The 18,751-nt window shown below is 34.0% G+C and overlaps 2 protein-coding genes across 2 annotated transcripts; both read left to right on the top strand.

Moving 5' to 3' along the window:
* The first annotated feature begins 14,940 nt into the window (after positions 1–14,940).
* Positions 14,941–15,851, top strand: LOC144556648 (receptor-like protein 9DC1). The gene is made up of 2 exons (XM_078305035.1): positions 14,941–15,698; positions 15,800–15,851. The coding sequence occupies exons 1-2, from the start codon at positions 14,941–14,943 to the stop codon at positions 15,849–15,851; spliced, it is 810 nt and encodes a 269-aa protein (XP_078161161.1).
* LOC144556905 (receptor-like protein 50) lies at positions 15,780–17,543 on the top strand. Its single transcript, XM_078305399.1, has one exon. The coding sequence runs from the start codon at positions 15,880–15,882 to the stop codon at positions 17,476–17,478; it is 1,599 nt and encodes a 532-aa protein (XP_078161525.1). The 5' UTR covers positions 15,780–15,879; the 3' UTR covers positions 17,479–17,543.
* The last annotated feature ends 1,208 nt before the right edge of the window (positions 17,544–18,751 follow it).

Below are 18,751 nucleotides of genomic sequence, written 5' to 3' on the forward strand. Positions count from 1 at the left end.
TTAAGAGGGTCCCTAACATTGTGAAAGAGATATGGAAGAGAGAAAAATGGACAGGAGGGTTAAGAGACAAAATGCCAGTTTTTTGTTTTTCATTGCTTACTTTCTTTTGTGCTTGCATATTTATACTACTACTTAATTCAGCTCTTATATATTATACTAATTTCTTTGTTTAATGCTAACCTACGGACATTTTGACCAGAAAAAAAAATCTAAAAATTAATTAAATCGATGCCATCAATGACTGCAAATTTGCATGCATAGCATGAGGGCTTTAGTGGAGGCATGGGCCCCACAAGGGCCCATTATCATCGTACGACCTACTCATGTTTTAGGTGAAAAAAAATATTATAAATATATTTTACACAAAACAAACATATATATACGTGGATCACAAATATAGTATTGTGACATGAAATTTTTATTTTCAAAATCTAAAAACCTATCTACCTGAGTCGATATTAAGATCGATCTACATATAAAAAAAAAGTATAAGTCAAATTTATATCATTAAAATTCTTTTTACTATTTTTTAAATTGGAATGGAAAAAATCCATCAATTTCAGAAATTATAAAGTGTTCAACAATCATTAATTTATCCCTTCTAGCTAGAAAATTGTCAAAAAAAAAAAATTGTACAAAAATATTGGATGTATTTTTCAAAACCTAAAAAACCTATCTGAGTCGTTGACATTATCTGTATATAAAAAATATTATAAGAAGTTAAATTAACATTATTAAAAAAATACTATGTTTTTGGAAATTGGAAGAGAGAAAATCCATCAATTTCAGAAAATCTAAAGTATTGGACAACCATGAGTTTCTCCCGATAGAAAAATAAAGAAAAATATAAAAATTTAATTTTCTCCCTACAAAAAGTTTTGCTATGCATACACACATTCATCCGTACTATATGACTTCATATCTCCATTTTCAACGTTCAAATAATTGATATAAACCGCTTGACACTATAGAAAAATGAGGGTTCATGTCACGATCCCGCCTTCGGGTTGGAGATTGCAACAAGAGAGGCACCCTCATGAGGTCAGATCGATCCATCCTTCATCTTGGCAACCTATGTTGCAAAAAAAAAAATACAGAGTCAACTACAAAGCTTAGTAACCGATTATTTAAGAACGCACTTCTCTATAATTGGCTCAATTAAACAACCATTCAAATAGACTGGATTAATCCACACATATTCATTTCAAATTATGAATACATATATAACTGACGATAGCACATTGGTCTGGGTTATCAGTAGAACAAGTTACACAATATCCGTATCATTTTATTTCACATAATCATATCATTTTACAATTTCTTAGTACACACAATCATATCATTTTACAAATCAAATTCGAATCTCAGACCCGCTATCCCGTTAAATATGCCCACATAGTCCGACACCCAATTCAAAAATCCAATTCAACCAAACAAATCGAAAGCACAAATTATAAAGAAGTCTGGTTACTTGATAGTGATCAATCTAAAATCCAAATCGAACTGAAGAAACTGTTCAGAACCAACGCGACGTAGTCAAAATTTCAATCGGACTTGAAATCAAATATCATTTTTTTATCAGACTTGAAATCAAATATCATTTATTGGGTGTTACAGTTCAAATGCTTTCATTTTTTTAGCATCCATAATATCTGCACTTTTTTTTCTTTAAACTTATATGTTAAAATAAAATCATTTGTTGTCATATATATTATTATTTCCATATACACATGTAAAGATATCAATTTTCAATTTTGAATTTATATGAATAAAAAAGATGAATTACCAACATCCAGTATCTATCCGCATAACGGTGTATTTTTACAAGCTAATTATGATATTAATCAAAATACAAATCGAAATTTCATGATATCTTAATTGTGCATGGAAAAAATAATATAGATTTATTTTGATATTTTAGTTTTTAATTTTAAGTAATTATAGGTTTGAAAATAGAGATAAAAAATAAAGACATTTAAAATCTCCTCATAAGAGAATACACTGGAAAACCTAATTTTACCATTTTTTAAATAAGAAGGAAATCTCTTGATTTAAATTCCAAGAGGCTTTTTTTGGATAGTACAATTAATTCAAATAGATTCTCCTTTATCTTTTGGAAAAGTAGGTGATACCAATTTGCTTGTACGAACAATCAGAAAATTAAGTCCATATACAAGAACAGTGGGCGGAGCATGCAGTGTCGCTCTCGCCTGTGAACAATTGCATGTGATGTATCCACTCAGGTAATAAAGACTCTTTACTGTATCCATTGACTACAAGTCAAGCCACGACAGAGATCCATTTTAAAGCATTACACTGCTCTCGCCTGTGAAGTGTGAACAATTGCATGTGATGCATCCACTCAGGTAATAAAGATTCTTTACTGTACCCATTGACTACAAGTCAAGCCACGACAGAGATCCAATTGAAAGCCTTTGCACTTCCTGAGTATAACAGTGGTGTAGTGAGTTATAAATTAACAGAGAAGCTAGTATATATTAATTCTTAATGAAACCTGTACCTGTTATTCACAGTAAATATATACTGCAGGCATCAACCACCAATAGTTCAATATCTATTAATTAATTAACCTTTGAATTGATGCCTCCACCACCGGCCATTTCAGGCATTTAAATTCCTCTGATCCTCTTATCTCATCATTTCTCATATTACACCAACATGGGTTTGTCTCTAGTTTTTTTTATAATTGAAAGGAGTGCCTCCAATTATATTGCAGCTAAAGAGGACTGGGCTATAAAATCATACAAGTCCCCGTTCTCCTTTTTATGAGCCGAAGTCTTATTTTTTCTATAATTAAAAGGAGTGTCTCCGATTATATTGCAGTAAAAGAGGACTATAATTAATTATAACTTTGATCAAACACGCACACGCAGTTCTTAATTTGCTGCTGATTCAAGGCCTCCTTTTTGCTTTCTATCAAAGAGTATAATATTTATGTTTACTGAGGGCAAGATTCAGGATTTGATCAGAGGTAGGTACAAAATATTAATAAAAGTGTGATTTTTTCTTCGACGAATCAAAGCGGAGTAGTGGATAGGGGTCTTAAAAAATCACGACACGATAAAATATGTCACGACATGATATATGGTTCTGTCACGACATTTGTGCCGATTACGTGACATGAGCATCTTTCAAAATTTTGGCACAATAAGGCACGTCACACAAAATATTTGATCACGGCACGACACATGGTCACGTGTAATTAGAACCGTTAGATCTTGATCGAATGATTAATCTTAAATAAACTAACTTAAATTATGAAAAAAATAGTTAAACATGATAAATGTAACCGGTCACGTTTGGACACGTGGTGTGTGGTCACAACGTGATTAATATGTTGTGACCGTTCACGTCCTATGACTATCATTTCAAATTTAGTTATGACACGACATGTGATCTAGGTAACGGTGTGACTAGTCACAATACATATTTATATTCTTAGTACGTAGCAAACTTTCTTCTTCTTCTAACAAATCAACTATTTTTTCTAAGTGGAGTAGCGAATGGGACTACATTTTTTCATTTCTTTCTTTTTTTATGCGAATCAGTCTAGACTGACTTTCTTTTCTGCATAATTTTCTTCTATTGGACCATAAATTAAATCTAGAAGTACATACAAATATCACATATACCACTAAATCTAAAATAAATTTCAAATCCAAAACTAGACAATGACCTACGTCCCTCCTTAGGTCCGCCTATGTCTCCACTTAATTATAACTTTGATCATACATGCACACGCATTTTTTGACTCAAAGTCTTCTTCGTTCTATAGAAGATTATAATAATTGAAGTATCTCCACTTAATTATAACTTTGATCAAACAATCACATAAATTTATTTGTTCCTATCAACATTAATTATAGGCCTTCTTTCTTGCTACTTGATCCTTTCTAAGTCAATAAAAAAAATCAGAGTTAGACAACTGGTAACTCGAAGGATAAATTTCTAAGGATAAAATAATTATGCGAGAGGCAAAGGAATCTCAATTTACAGATTTGAATTATTTTTTTAAAATTTTACTAAATTTGTATTATTTTGTAAAAATCTAACTAAATATGTATTTTTTAAAAAGAGAAGGTTCCAATACCTCATTATACCTCATATTTTATATCTTCGTTTTCAAATTCTAAATTGAATTTGAACCACTCAGCATGATATCCATATTAAAATATACTTGGAGATGAAATTTTATAATTTTTGAAATATTTTTACTATCTTTTAAGATATGTACAAAATCAATTTTTTAGTACGGTCTATAAATAGTGATTTTTTACCTATCTTAAAAAATAGTAATTTTTTCTAAAAAAATATAAAATTTCATCTTCAATCATATTTTAGTATGGATATCATGTTAAGCAGTTTGGATCAACAATTTGAATTTGAAAAATAGAGATAAATATGAGACATAATGATGTATGAAAAAATGAGGTATTGGAACCCTCCTCTTTTAAAAAATAGATAATATGGTTTTTATGAAACTTATTTACATAATTTTTTGTGTAACATGGCAAATATAATATACACTGAAGGAAAAGATAAATATATAGGAAACCAAACTAGCAAGGGTTTTTCCAAATCGCACAAAACAAAAAGAAAATCATAGTTATTTCCACCAAAATCAATATCATTATTTAAAATGAGAAATAAATAAAGCAAATGAACATTCTAGTATGACATCAGTGTCACATGACATTAACTTCAAACAACTAATCCTAACCGTTCAAACCAATTTACTTTACGAGTGATGCATTTACATGCAATTTTTCATATTAAGCGGTAAATCAAGCGGTAAATCAAACAGTAAATCAAACCGTCGGACTTTCCTCTATTGGGTGCTGAAGTCTGCAGATTTTGTCTAAGCGCTGAATGTGGCGGCCCGCACCAATGGCCAGTGCATCCGCACTAAGGTCATTTTCCTTTATTTTCTTCAGTTTCTGCAAATTAAAGTCAAACAAGCGCAATAACTTGATTTTAGGTGTGTTGTATTTTTTTTTTGTATGCAAATACAAGATATTTAGTGTTATTTTGATAATAAAACCAAATCGAATATGTATATAATTTATGGCTATCAGTTGAAGGGTGTTAAATTGTTAATATATTACTATAATTTAATTTCTTAAGAATTCTTCAGAGGTTTGCTTAAGAAAATAAGATCAATTTGGATAACAAAGTTATTTGATAATATGAAATGATGAAAGTTGATACAATTTTGAATAAAGATCCGGATTCAAATAAATAAAAATTAGGTTATCTCATAGCATACTCACCTAATGGCTAATGGTAATCATAGTGACAAGTGAATTATTCGGGTTCAGTTCAGCAAGGTTAAAAATTCGTGATTCGAAAATAATTTAAGTATAATTCGGAAATAATTCGGAATTATTCAGATTAGAGATCTCAATTCTGCAAGAGAGCAAAAAAAGTTTGGGAAAAAATCGTGAATAATTCGTAAAATTTGGAAAAAAATCGTAAAATTCACAAATTATTTGGGTTTAATTCGGTCAAAGTTCAATCAACCGAATTTTTCGTTCGGTTCGGCATTACCAAAATACGAATTGTTTGAATTTAATTCGCTAATAATTTGCCAATCTGTTATGTTGTGACTATGATGGTAAACCATGTCCATGCTGAGAAGTAATAGTGAAGTCCACCAAACTCCGTGTACTCTTTTCCAAATAAAATAATCAATTAATTGATTGATTGTCTTAATTAAAAGTAAATTAATCAAATCATTTTAGTGCTTAATTAAGTCTTAAGAGCTCCTGGCCGAACATAGAATGAGTCAAACGTCAACGTCAACGTCAACGTCATTGTCACCTTTCAGAAATCAAATCTATCAATATTATCTCCAGTTGTTACTACTAAAGGAATTTGAAAAAGGACATCTCCAGTGATAGCGTATCTTCTGGAGAATTTTTAAATATTACCGAAACTATTATATTAGTTTTATTCAGAAGTCGGAACATAATTTTGTGTACAGGGATTTGCTTCATTGCTTCATCATTTTGTACCCCGTTAAATTTTTATGATTTTTCACTGTTCATCTCAGATTTTTTAAATTTAGAAATAAAATATTTTTTTCTGGCTAGAAATGGATAGGTTCTCGAAAAATAGATAACATCGGAAAACTATCATGGTGTAAACATGACATATTTACTTGCAAAATTAGAGTTTATTGTTATGTGATATGGTGGGGAAAAAAAATTCTTGCAACGAATTTCTATGGTGGAAACAATATGTCCATGTTAACATCATAACAATTTTTTGGTGTTATTTATTTTTTCTGAAAACCTACTCGAGATCAAGTAACTTTCTGTATGTTTAGAAAATTAGTAAAAGAATTTAAAAAAAAAAAATTATTTGCATGTACATTTTCATATAAATTTCATGTTGAGAGTTAAGATAGATTTTTGGACTTTCATAACAAAAATATGAAATCGTAGTACGGAGCAGTGTTGAAAATAACGGTATGCGGTTATCGGATGGACTTCGTACCGTGTGGAGTTCATAAATAGTTTCTTAATAAGAAACTTTCCTGCATAATATTTTAATAAGAAACTTTCCTTACAATTTTACATGATGGAACTAACAGTCTTATATATTTTATTTAAATAACAAACTTCACTGTCCTTTCTTTGAAAAATAAACTTCATCACTATCATAAAATTTTGGCCATCTCACTTTCAGAATGTCTCTCCAATCTATTTGCAATATTTTGTTTATTCTACCACAACCCTTTTGACCTAATTATCCAAAAATAAAAAATAAAAATAAAAACTTTCAAGCTATCACCGTCTTTTTTACGTGTGCCGACTTGAAAGATTTAATCTTGCGTGTTCTCAAAATATCACTTTGTGTAACGAATCATGACAGCGACCAACAAATATATTTGATCTTAATTTCTACTCAGAAATTAGCAGACCCCACTCCCAGTGAACTGGAATTTTAGCAACAATATAGAGGTTGATGCAAAATTAAAGCTGACCTGACACGGACAAGTCGACACTTTAATAATTTATGATATTTTTATTTAGATCCTTACTGTTAATATAGCATCCAACCATCCATGAGCGGCGGTTTTTTATTTTAAGAATATAATTTCAGGGTGGTCTCATTTTCTATGTGATTTTTTCTATTTATGTCAAAAATATAGTTAAGGGTGGAGATTTCAGTGGTCATCATTTCTATTTTTGTATTATTTTGTCAAAATTTATAGAGAATTAAAAAAAAATGTAAATTTAGTGTAGTGCCACATAGGTTTAACTTTTGAGAAGATCATTTAAATTAAAGATACACAAATATATTCGGAGTAGAGTCAGACTTTCAAATTATGAGAATCAAATATAAATGAAAATCAAATATATTAAATTTTCTACTACAAATGAGATTCAATTTCACACTATTCATAATATTTTAGTTTAAACTATATTAAAAATAATGTATAAATAGAAAATAATTGAAAATGAATAGAGTGTCAATTAACCCTTATTTATTATAGGTGAATTCGTCCCATATTATACTGGTATCTTTAATATAAATGAGGATTATAAAAATTGAAGTTTGTAAATATCTTATTGTTTAGAACAATACTCGAATTTTTGAAAGAATGAACAATAACTCTCTAGTTAAATTTCGACCATACATAAGAAATCAACGGTCAAAAGTTTTTATCAAGTGCATCTTTTTGTTTTGTTTTTTGGAATGACTTAAATTTTTGTCAATATTTTTTTGTTTTGTTTTTTGGAATGATTTAAGTGTTAATTATGAAATCGGAATCGAGAGAATTAGTAGAAATCGGATGAATCAGAGAAAACTCAGTTATTTTAGAAAAAATATGTCAAGATAAAAAAAAATTGATTAAAACTATTAAAATATTAAATTTTACCTTGAGCATAGTCCATTAGAGTATAATTTATAAGACTCTTATTTTGATGTTCGGCCTATTTTTAAATAATTAAATCATAGAAAATAACTTATGCTTTATATTTAAGTTCCATTCATTTCTTTATAAAAGAATTTGGTACATTCCTTTGACAAAAAAATAATAAGTTTATTGTGATTACACCATCAGACTATTCTACTCTTCCATTTTTGTTCTATTTTCGAAAAAATTAACGAAAAACTCAACCAAATTGGCAGTGATTCGGCCGATTTCACCGAAGATTGAGGCTCAATTAGGAGTAGACAAAATCCAGATCTAACCAACTATATCATCTTTCTTGCTTTCTTTGGATAGTTTATTTGTCCAATCGAATTCAATTTAATTAATTAGTTGTTGCTCAAATAACAGATTTGAAGACGTTCTTCAGATCCAATTCAGAAATAGACAGTGTAGTTGTGGTGATTACACCATAATTCATAAAATATTAAAATTAAGAAGAAATTAAAAATAACTGTTAAGTACTAGATATAACTTAAATTAATTTTAATTTCTAAATCTCTACACTCATGAAATTAATTTTTAATTATTTTTAACGATTACATTAGTAGTTTTTATTACATAAGAGAGGAGCAGCAGAAACGAGAGTCAATATAACAATGAAATTGGCTGGTATCAATTTTCTATAACATCAAAAAGGAAAAACAAAATAGAATTTCATGGTGAGCCACCGTGCTTCCTCTCTCCCTTGAGCCACCGTGCTTCACCACTTGAGCAACACATCCATTCTCTCTTTGCCCTCCTCCCCATGGTGAGCCACCGTGCTTCCTCTCTCCCTCCTCCCCCAACTCCTCCCCCAACTCCTCACCCTCCTCCTCTCAATGCTCCCTTCTCAGTTCTTGTGGGCACCATCCCTATCATACTCGGGGAAAAAACTGAAGAGACGGCAGCGACGATTTCAAAGGCCATTACAGAAGTGACTACCACGGCAGTTATGAAAGCGATTACAGAGATGACAGAGGTGCTTACGGTGACGCTTACGAAGGTGATTATAGAGATGACTTCCAAAGCAGTTACAGAGGCGATAACGGTAGCATTTTCCAAAACAAATAATATGCTCAGTGAAACAACCAAAGAGAATCCAACAAAGCCGGAACAAAACAACAAGAAGGTAGATGAAACAAGAAACAAAACGACAACACAAAGTGAGAAGGTTCCCGAAGATTCAAGAGATAAGGACAATGAAGGATGGACGGAGGTCGTGAGAAAAAAGCACCGTACTATCGTTCAAGATGAGGGGGAATGGACCGTGGTGACCAGAAGACGAAGGAACACTGTGTCAAAACCAAATATCAAAGCAAAGGCATCATTTGATCTCCTACAAGCAAAGCTGTTCTCTCAAGGCAGGTGCTTTAAGTGTCTCAATAGGGGCCATAAACGCGCTCAATGCAAGGCTTTAAGGAGATGCTTTCAATGCCGTGCAACTGATCACATTGCAAAAAAATGTAAAATGAATCTGCCAAGTGGAGATGGAGAGGCACATTGCAATAAAGATCTCAACATTGAGAGAAGAAACATAATTGAAAATACTCCTCCGAAGGGACATGGAAAGGCGCAGTCCATTGAAGGGATGCTGAATGAACAACTGCCAGTGCAACCGCTGGTTCCGTGGCAGCAGCAAGGTGGTCCGGCTGCAGGATTCAACAGAGACATTTCTCTCCAAGTTGGGGTGCCAAAGCAAGTTCAAAAGGAGATGTCCATTTTCAAGGAAAATGGAGAGAACAATGCTGACAAGGTCAAACACAAGAGAAACAAGAGTTTGATATTCAAAGATAACGGCTCTATTCAGGTTATAATTCCCTTGGGAGATGTGCTACTGTATGGAAAGGAAAACCTGGCAGACGAAATGTTTCAGCCTATTCAAAGAATTATCGTGGAGAGTCCCCAAAAATTCATTCTCGATCAAAACACTGCATTTATTAGAACCTTTTTCATGAGCGGTGGATTTAAAAAGTCTCCAGCTGTTATGTTAATGCAAGATGCATTTAATAACAAGCAGATTGAATTCTTCCCAGATCAGGACGTTTGGGCTAATATCAATATTAAAGCCCAAAAAGAAAAGAAATTTATTTTAGAAGAAAGTGATGATATGTGGACCATGGAAAAAGAATATTCTAGGCCAAATGTTAATGAAGAGGAAAACAATATCGAAAGCTTTCTGACTGGGCCGCCAGGATTTCCTGGACCTCCAAAATACAAAAAACAAGTCGTGCCACTGAGGAGGAGCCCCAGACTCTCTCTCAAAGGAGATGGAAGTTATCAAAGTCCAGAGGAAAAGGCGAGACTCCTAAAAAAACCAGGTACATTGAGCATTAGGAGAGCAAGTAAGAAGAGGAAGGGCAATGAAAAGGAGATACAGATGGAATATCTGAAGTCACATGACCCACTATCATTCAGTCAAGCTGAAGTAGTTATTCTTGCTGCCGGGGTAGAGATGGAAAAAGATTTGGAAATGAAGGTGAAGGGTGTTCTGGCCATCTAAAGCCCAAGGGAAAGATGACATGCTTTTGGAGATTGATGACAGAGTTATCTATGGAATACAAAACACACATTAAAATCATAAGTTGGAATGTGAGAGGGTTGAATGAAAAGGAAAAGAGATTAACGGTTAGGCAAACATTCTTTTTTGAAAAACCCGATATGATATGTTTGCAAGAGACTAAATTGGATGAAATTACTGATACCATGAAAAAGGAGATATGTGGTAGGAGATTAGGAGAGTCAGTGTTTTTAAAAGCACAGCACACTAGAGGGGGCATTATTATTGCTTGGAGGGAGAGAAGGTATCGTTATATCAACCACATTGAGCATGTATACTGTCTTTCAGTTAGAGTGCAAGATACTTTCACGGGTGTTGAGTTGATGTTGACTGGTGTCTATGGACCGTCCAGGTCGAGTTTGAGACAAGAATTTTTCAATGATCTAAGAGAGGCAAGGCCAGCTGATGATTGCCCATGGCTGGTTTGTGGCGATTTTAACATAACACTACACTCTCATGAAAGGAACAGGATATCATCGGATTGGAGAGGACCCTTGCAATTTTCGGGTCTTATAAGTGAAATTGAATTAATGGAGCTCCCCATGCAAGGGAGAAGGTTTACATGGAGTAATGCGAGAGAAAACCCATCGATGGCCAAATTAGATCGCTTTTTGTTGTCTACAAATTGGAGCTTGCTATTTCCAGATTCTACTCAAAAGACAATTCCAAATTCTTCTTCAGACCACTGTCCGATCAGCTATCAAGCAACTACTGGTTTCAAAAAAACCAGTATGTTTCGAATTGAAAATTTCTGGCTTCAATCGGAGCAATTCAGAGAGTTTGTAAAGATGGAATGGACCGAGATGCCGACAGCACATAGCCCTCTTCAATTGCATGAAAATATTGGTTCTATTCAAAAGAAAATAACATCTTGGACAAGGCAGAGAATAGGTAACATTAAAAAACAATTGACAGTGTGTAGAGATTTTTTTGGGTGGATAGATGAAGTCCAGGAAATAAGAGCTATAACTGATCTGGAAAAATTGGTAAGGGCAATTTTAAAACGAAGATATACTGAATTATCGGATTTGGAAGAGAGAATGTGGAGACAACGAGCTAAAATCCGATGGGAATTAGAAGGAGATAAGAATTCAAAATTTTTTCATGCGTATGCATCAACAACACGAAGGAATAACTTCATTGGTCATATTGAGTATAATGGCATCATGTGCTCAAATCAAAAGATGAAAGCAAAGGCATTTTTTCATTATTATGCAAACTTAATGGGCAAAGATCAAGAGAGCTGCACCGATTTTGAATGGTCAAATTTGTACACGGAGACACATGATTTATCAACATTGATAAGACCAATTGAATCAGAAGAGGTGCTTAAAGTTATTATGCAATGGCCGAGAAATAAAAGCCCAGGTCCAGAGGGGTTAACGGGTGAATTTTACAAGACTTTTGCTCAAGTCCTACTACCCGATATTATGGCAGTTTTCAATGAGGTGACTCGTATGAGTTCCAGTCTATCTCCTCTCAATACCTCTTATGTGACACTTATACCAAAAAAAGAGAATTCATCCAAACCACAAGACTTTCGCCCAATAAGTCTTGTACATGGCATCCAAAAAATTCTGTCTAAAGTGCTTGCAAATCGACTACAACAGCACATTGAAAATCTTCTATGCACAAATCAAACTGGTTTCATTCAAGGGAGGCAAATTACAGAAGGTTTTGTGTATGCACAAGAGATTTTGCATTTTTCGAAGAGCAAAAATATACCGCTAGCATTATTCAAAGCGGATATTCATAAAGCTTTTGATACACTAGACTGGAATTTTATAATAAAGGTCATGGCAAGCTTGGGCTTTCCGGTAACATGGCAGAATTGGATCATGAATTTGGTGTTGCAAGGGAGTTCACAAATTATGGTAAACGGATTGTTGGGAAAAAAAATCATATTGAGACGAGGAGTGCGTCAGGGTGATCCTTTATCTCCCTTTTTGTTCATTCTAGCCATGGACTTCTTGCCACGATGGTTAGCAAAACTAGTCTCAATAGGAGCGATAAAAATGCCATTAGAAGGAATGAAACCCTGTCTCCTGTATGCAGATGATGCTCTATTTTTTATCAAGCCAGAAATTCAGCAAATTCAGATCTTAAAGATTGTGTTTTTGACATTTGCAACCTTGTCGGGCCTAAATGTGAGTTTGGAAAAATCTGAATTGCTTGTGCAAGGAGATGAACAGCTTGTCCCGCAGCTCTTGACGGTTATGGGATGCCGTAGAGGTCAGTTTCCTTTTACGTACCTTGGTCTACCATTATCCATGAGTCGGTTGCCAAGGAGGGCTTATTTATCACTCATACAAAGAGTGAATGCAAGATTATCTGGATGGGCGGCAAAACTTCTCAACATGGCGGGCAGGGTTGTTTTGATAAATGCGGTTCTAACTTCTATTCCAATCTATTATATGTCGGTTTTCAAATTGCCGGTCTGGGTCACAACAGAAATTGACAAGATTAGAAGACGTTTTTTGTGGCATGGTGCATCTGGGGGAGATAGAAAAATACATCTAGTAAACTGGGGCCTTGTTTGTACACCGAAGAAGCTTGGTGGTATGGGAGTGCTAGATTTGAATGCTCTTAATCAAGCACTGTTGTCAAAGTGGATTTGGCAATGGTCCAAACAAGAAGAAAAACTTTGGAAAACGATAATTAAAGCTCTCTACATGCAGCAAAGCAATGCCCTTTATGAATCACACTTCTTTAAAAGCCAATTGAAAGGAACATTGCAATTTTGTCATTGCTTTATGGTCAGAAAAATAGGAGATGGTAGCACGATTAATTTCTGGGATGAAGATTGGGGAGAGCATATTTTAAAAGAAAGATTCAGGGCTTTATACACTTTTGCATGGTGCAAAGACATATCAGTGAAGCAAGTAGTGTGTACTCAAAATATTGGTAGCTTGTTCAGACCAGTAACTACACATCAAGCAATCTCTGAATTGCAAATTCTGATCCAAATTGTGGTGCAAGCAAGAATGACAGCATCTCAAGGTTTACTTGATGATGCAATATGGAAGGGACAATCCACTGGCATGTTCTCGGTTAGGTCTGCGTATTTTTTGCTAAAAGATGGACATCGAGTAAGAAGTCCTTTGCATAGATTATGGAAGCTAACAGCACCACCTCGTTTCAAAATCTTCGGATGGCTACTTCTACTAAACAGGGTATTAACCACTGAAAATCTTAACAGGAGAGGTTTTAATTTTGTCAGTATTTGCTACTTATGCCGAGCAGAACAGGAGACCACAATACACCTGTTTAGAGATTGTATAATTGCAAGACAGGTATACAATCGGGTCCTCAATTCAGACATGCTGCATTGCAGTACGCAACTGTTCCATGACGTGGATTATGCAACTTTGCTGATTGACGGAAGTAAGCCGAAGGAACTCAGAGAATTAGTGCTCATCACTTTGTTTATACTATGGAGGGAGCGCTGTACAAGATTGTTCAGAGAGCGTTCAAAGTCGGTTGAAGAATTGACGGAAGAAGTTAAAACCCAGTGGAATTATACAAATCAAAGAAGATTGAGATGATTAAGAAGATCATTATGTTTCTGTTATGTTCTAGGTTTTTTTTTTTTTTTTTTTTTTTTTTTTTTTTTTTGCAATCACATGTACATCCATCAGAGGGTTATTTCTCACAACCCTCAACAAACAATGTAACCAATTGCGGTTAATAAAATAGGAGCACGACTCCTATTCTTACTCAAAAAAAATATAACAATGAAATTAACAGAATTGTTGGCCTTCTATATATAATATTTACTTGCAAAGATCATGGCAAGGTACAAATTTGCAAAGTTGGTCTACAACTCGCTACATCTTCAGTGATACTAACAAAGTAACAAATTAAGAATGCATGTGCGTGTTTGATCAAAGTTATAATTAATTATAGTCCTCTTTAGCTGCAATATAATAATTGGAGACACTCCTTTCAATTATAGAAAAAAAATAAGACTTTGGCTCATAAAAAAGGAGAACGTGGACTTGTATGACTTAATTTATAGCCAGCCAAAAATAAATTTTAGCAGCTTAGACGTCTTCTCACGTCAACAAACGAATAATTGAGTTACAAAAAACACAAATATAATAACTAAAGCAATATATATAATTGTCTACTGTTTGTCAAAAATAAAATTTAATCAAAAGCTGGGTATTTTTTTTTTAATACATGTCAGCTAAAAATGCGGTTTCCACTTAACAATCTCTAAAATTATCGGTGCGGTTTCCACTGATTTTGCATCAATTTTTAAAAAACATTTCAAAGGAAAAATGACTAATTTTGCCCTTTCTTATTTTTTTTATTTTTTATTTTTTTGTAAATTCTCATGCATGGTCTTATATATATATATATATGAAAGGATACTCAATTATTTCAATCAAGCACCACTCCAAATTGTGTTGTTTAATCTTTTCTCTCTCCTGCAATGACATTTGTTGCACTCCTTTCCATATCACTTCTTCTCTTCTTCTTATCCATCAAAACCACCACTCTATCACAAGCACAATGCCTTTCTGACCAACGGGATGCCTTGATTCAATTCAAGCATGGTTTCAATAACAACACTCAACTCCATTCATGGAATTCAAGTACCGACTGTTGCATATGGGACGGCATCGAATGCGATGATCAAACTGGTATGGTGACTGCAATCAACCTTGCTGCCGCGTCCATCTCAGGTGAACTCAACCCGGCTTTGTTCAATCTCAGCTCTCTTCAGTACCTCGACCTTTCTTCCAACAACTTCTATAATATTACCCTTCCACAAACCGGGTTTGAGCGACTCGGTAATTTAACTGACCTCGATTTATCCTCTTCTGGATTTGCCGGTGAAATTCCTATCGGCATTTCTTCCCTCAAACACCTCATCTCACTTTACTTATCAGATAATATCTTGCATCTTCATGAGACAAACCTAAAAACCGTACTCAGCAATCTCACCAACCTCCAAATTCTTGGGTTGGATGGGGCTGATATTTCACTCAACGGATCTGAGTGGGGTAACGCAGTTTCTCAAGTAGGCATAACTCTTGTATCCCTATCTATGGCAAATTGTGGATTAAGAGGAAATTTGCCGGATGAAATATTCTACTTTACAAATCTTACATATCTTGATTTATCATCCAACTCAAAGTTGTCAGGAAAACTGCCAGAACTCACGAAGCAAAGCATTTTGCAATATATGTTCCTTGAAAGTACAAATTTGACTGGTCCATTTCCAAATTCATTTGAAAATCTACAATATTTGTTGCAATTTAGTCTTTTCTACTCTGGCTTCTATGCAGAAATTCCGCCTTCAATAGCAAACCTTACAAGACTCCAATATTTGGACTTTAGTTCAAATAGATTGACAGGTACAATACCCATGTCATTGTTTTCTCACCCTTCTTTGGAATTTTTGTATCTAAATGACAACCAATTGTCAGGATGTCTACCTGAGTTCTCAAATGGATCATCAGTTTTGGAATATATTAACCTTCACTCCAATAATATTCAAGGACGGTTGCCAATTTCCATATTCAAATCCCCGAACCTCGTTGAGTTAAATCTTGAATCAAATAACTTTAATGGTACATTCAACTTAGATATCATCAAGCACAGTAAGAACCTTGATTTTTTGCGTCTCTCAAACAACAATTTGTCAATTATAGAAGGCAAAAACCATAACGACTCATTCTATGCTTCTTTCCCCCAGATGACGATAATCTTTTTGTCATCATGCAATTTAAAAAAGTTCCCTTCTTTTCTGAGTTTCCAAACAAAAATTAGCAACTTAGACCTCTCAAATAATAGCCTCACGGGAGAGATCCCCCTTTCCATTTGTAATGTGCCAATTCGAGCGCTTGTTCTTTCATATAACAATTTAACTGGTACAATGCCACCTTGCCTTCTTGAAGCTGCTGAATCTCGCAAAGTTCTTAACCTGAGAAGTAACAAATTAAGTGGGCCATTGCCACAAAATATTGGTGAAGGATGCGAATTTAGAACAATAAATTTGAGTGGAAATAGAATAAATGGAAGTTTGCCCAAGTCACTAATGAACTGCCACACCCTAGAGGTCATGGATGTTGGAAATAATCAAATAGTCGATAGATTTCCCTTTTGGTTCGGAAATCTTGGATACTTAAGAGTACTTGTCTTAGGATCAAATAAATTTTATGGCACAATTTCAAATATGGAAGCTAAAGCAAAAGCAAATAATTCCTATTTCGCTAAGCTACAAGTTCTTGATCTTTCTTCAAATCGTTTCAAAGGCATCATCCCCAAAATTGTTTTTGAAAACATGAAGGCTTTGGTGCCTTATGATGAAGGTTTTAATGAACCTGATCTAAATCAGTGGTACAGGTATTATGACGGTTCAATTACGGTTACATCAAAAGGACAAGAAATGGAGATGCAGAATTCACTTGATATATTTTGTTCCTTTGATCTGGCAAACAATAAATTTTGGGGCGAAATACCCGAAGTGATCGGGCAACTCAAGTCCCTTCATGTGCTTAACCTATCACATAATGCCTTGACTGGTATAATTCCAACGGAATTTGGTAATTTGGAGCAGCTTGAGTCACTGGATCTCTCCTCCAACTACCTTTCCGGACACATCCCTCAAGAACTCGGCTCTCTCACTGCTCTTGCTTCACTAAATCTCTCTTACAACAATTTGGTTGGAGATATACCCAAAGCCCATCAGTTCTCAACCTTTTCAAACGCTTCTTACTTGGGTAACCCCGGATTGTGCGGTAGTCCTTTATCAATGCAGTGTGCAACAACTTCTTCAAATCATGGGTTTGATAAAAGTTTGCCTTCAAAGCTTTCTCCTGACATAATTGGGCTCTCTGTTTCTATAGGATTGGGGTTAGGTGTGGGGTTTGCCTTTGTAATTTGGGCTACAATATCATGGGAGAATGGAAGAAGGTGGTTTAATTTCATTATCGATAAGTTTTACTTTCAACATTTTCATTGATTGATATATTTTAGAGCTTTTGTACTAATAAATGGGTATGAATCACTCTGTATATTCTTGAATGTGTGTGCTTGTCTATGAAATACCTTTTTTTACCCACAAAGGGCACATAATGTTTATCTGTTATATTAAACATAAGAATTGATTGAGCTAACCGTTGAGGTGACAATTATCTGTCTATGAACATAAGAATTGCTTTGAGTTAGCTGTAAACTTTAAAGAACTTTAAACTGGGTTTTCGGACGTGGCTTGCTTTTCTTTGGGGCTTACAAGGAGAATTAAATTAAATTGCTACAGGCGGCCTTATGGAAACGTGAATCAAAGAAAACAAAAAAATGCTTTGTGCTCTGTGGAGGAATTACAAGGCCAGTAATTAGTAAACCCCACAATCCAACCAAAGTCGAAATATGTTAACACATAATGTCTCTCGTTTCTCCAACACATTTTTCACAGGTTGTTCGAATTTGTTCACAAATTCTACTGCCATTTCATCATCAATAAACGCTGGCAACCCAAACTCTTTAATGTCAAATTTCAGATCTTACACAGAAACCCATATTTTTATCCGTCGATCTTTTGGACCAAATGCATGTCTGTACAACCTCTTTTGTAGTAAGAAAAGATAGCATATGCGTGCGAACATCATCAGGCAAACTGTTGATCTTATCAATGCCATAATTCTCCTCACTAGCATGTGCCTTAAGTTCATCATCTTTCACCTTCCCAAAATCATTTACTTCAAACACCAATGTTGCACAACTTTGTTTTACGGTACATAAAACAATGAACTTGGAGAATATGAATAATACATGTTATTAAAATTAATAACTATATAATTCTCTATCTCTTTGACCCTTGTGATTTGAGATGAAAATTTTCATTTAGACTCTCATACTTAAAAAAATATATACCATTACAAAATTGGTCAGAAATTATCAGACCAAACTAAGCAAATAAATTTAATACCTTCACACTTTTTATAGCTGATTGGTAATACAATTTATGCTCAGTTATAGGTTTTCAGTCAAAACCCAAAATATCAAACCCATTAACATAACAGTACTACCATTAATCTGGATCTGATTAATTTGGATATGGTATGGTTTAAAAAATATAACCGGGTAAATTATGGGTACGGTTTCAAAATTAATAATTTAATATCCGATCCGGATCCGAACTGGAACCAATACTGTAATGGGTAGGATATGGGTTTCATTTAATTATCCGACCCATAACCGAATCCGACCCGATACCCGTATAAATACCCGATATT

Source organism: Carex rostrata, chromosome 7, assembly GCF_964058835.1.
Source record: "Carex rostrata chromosome 7, lpCarRost1.2, whole genome shotgun sequence".
Lineage (NCBI taxonomy): Eukaryota > Viridiplantae > Streptophyta > Magnoliopsida > Poales > Cyperaceae > Carex > Carex rostrata.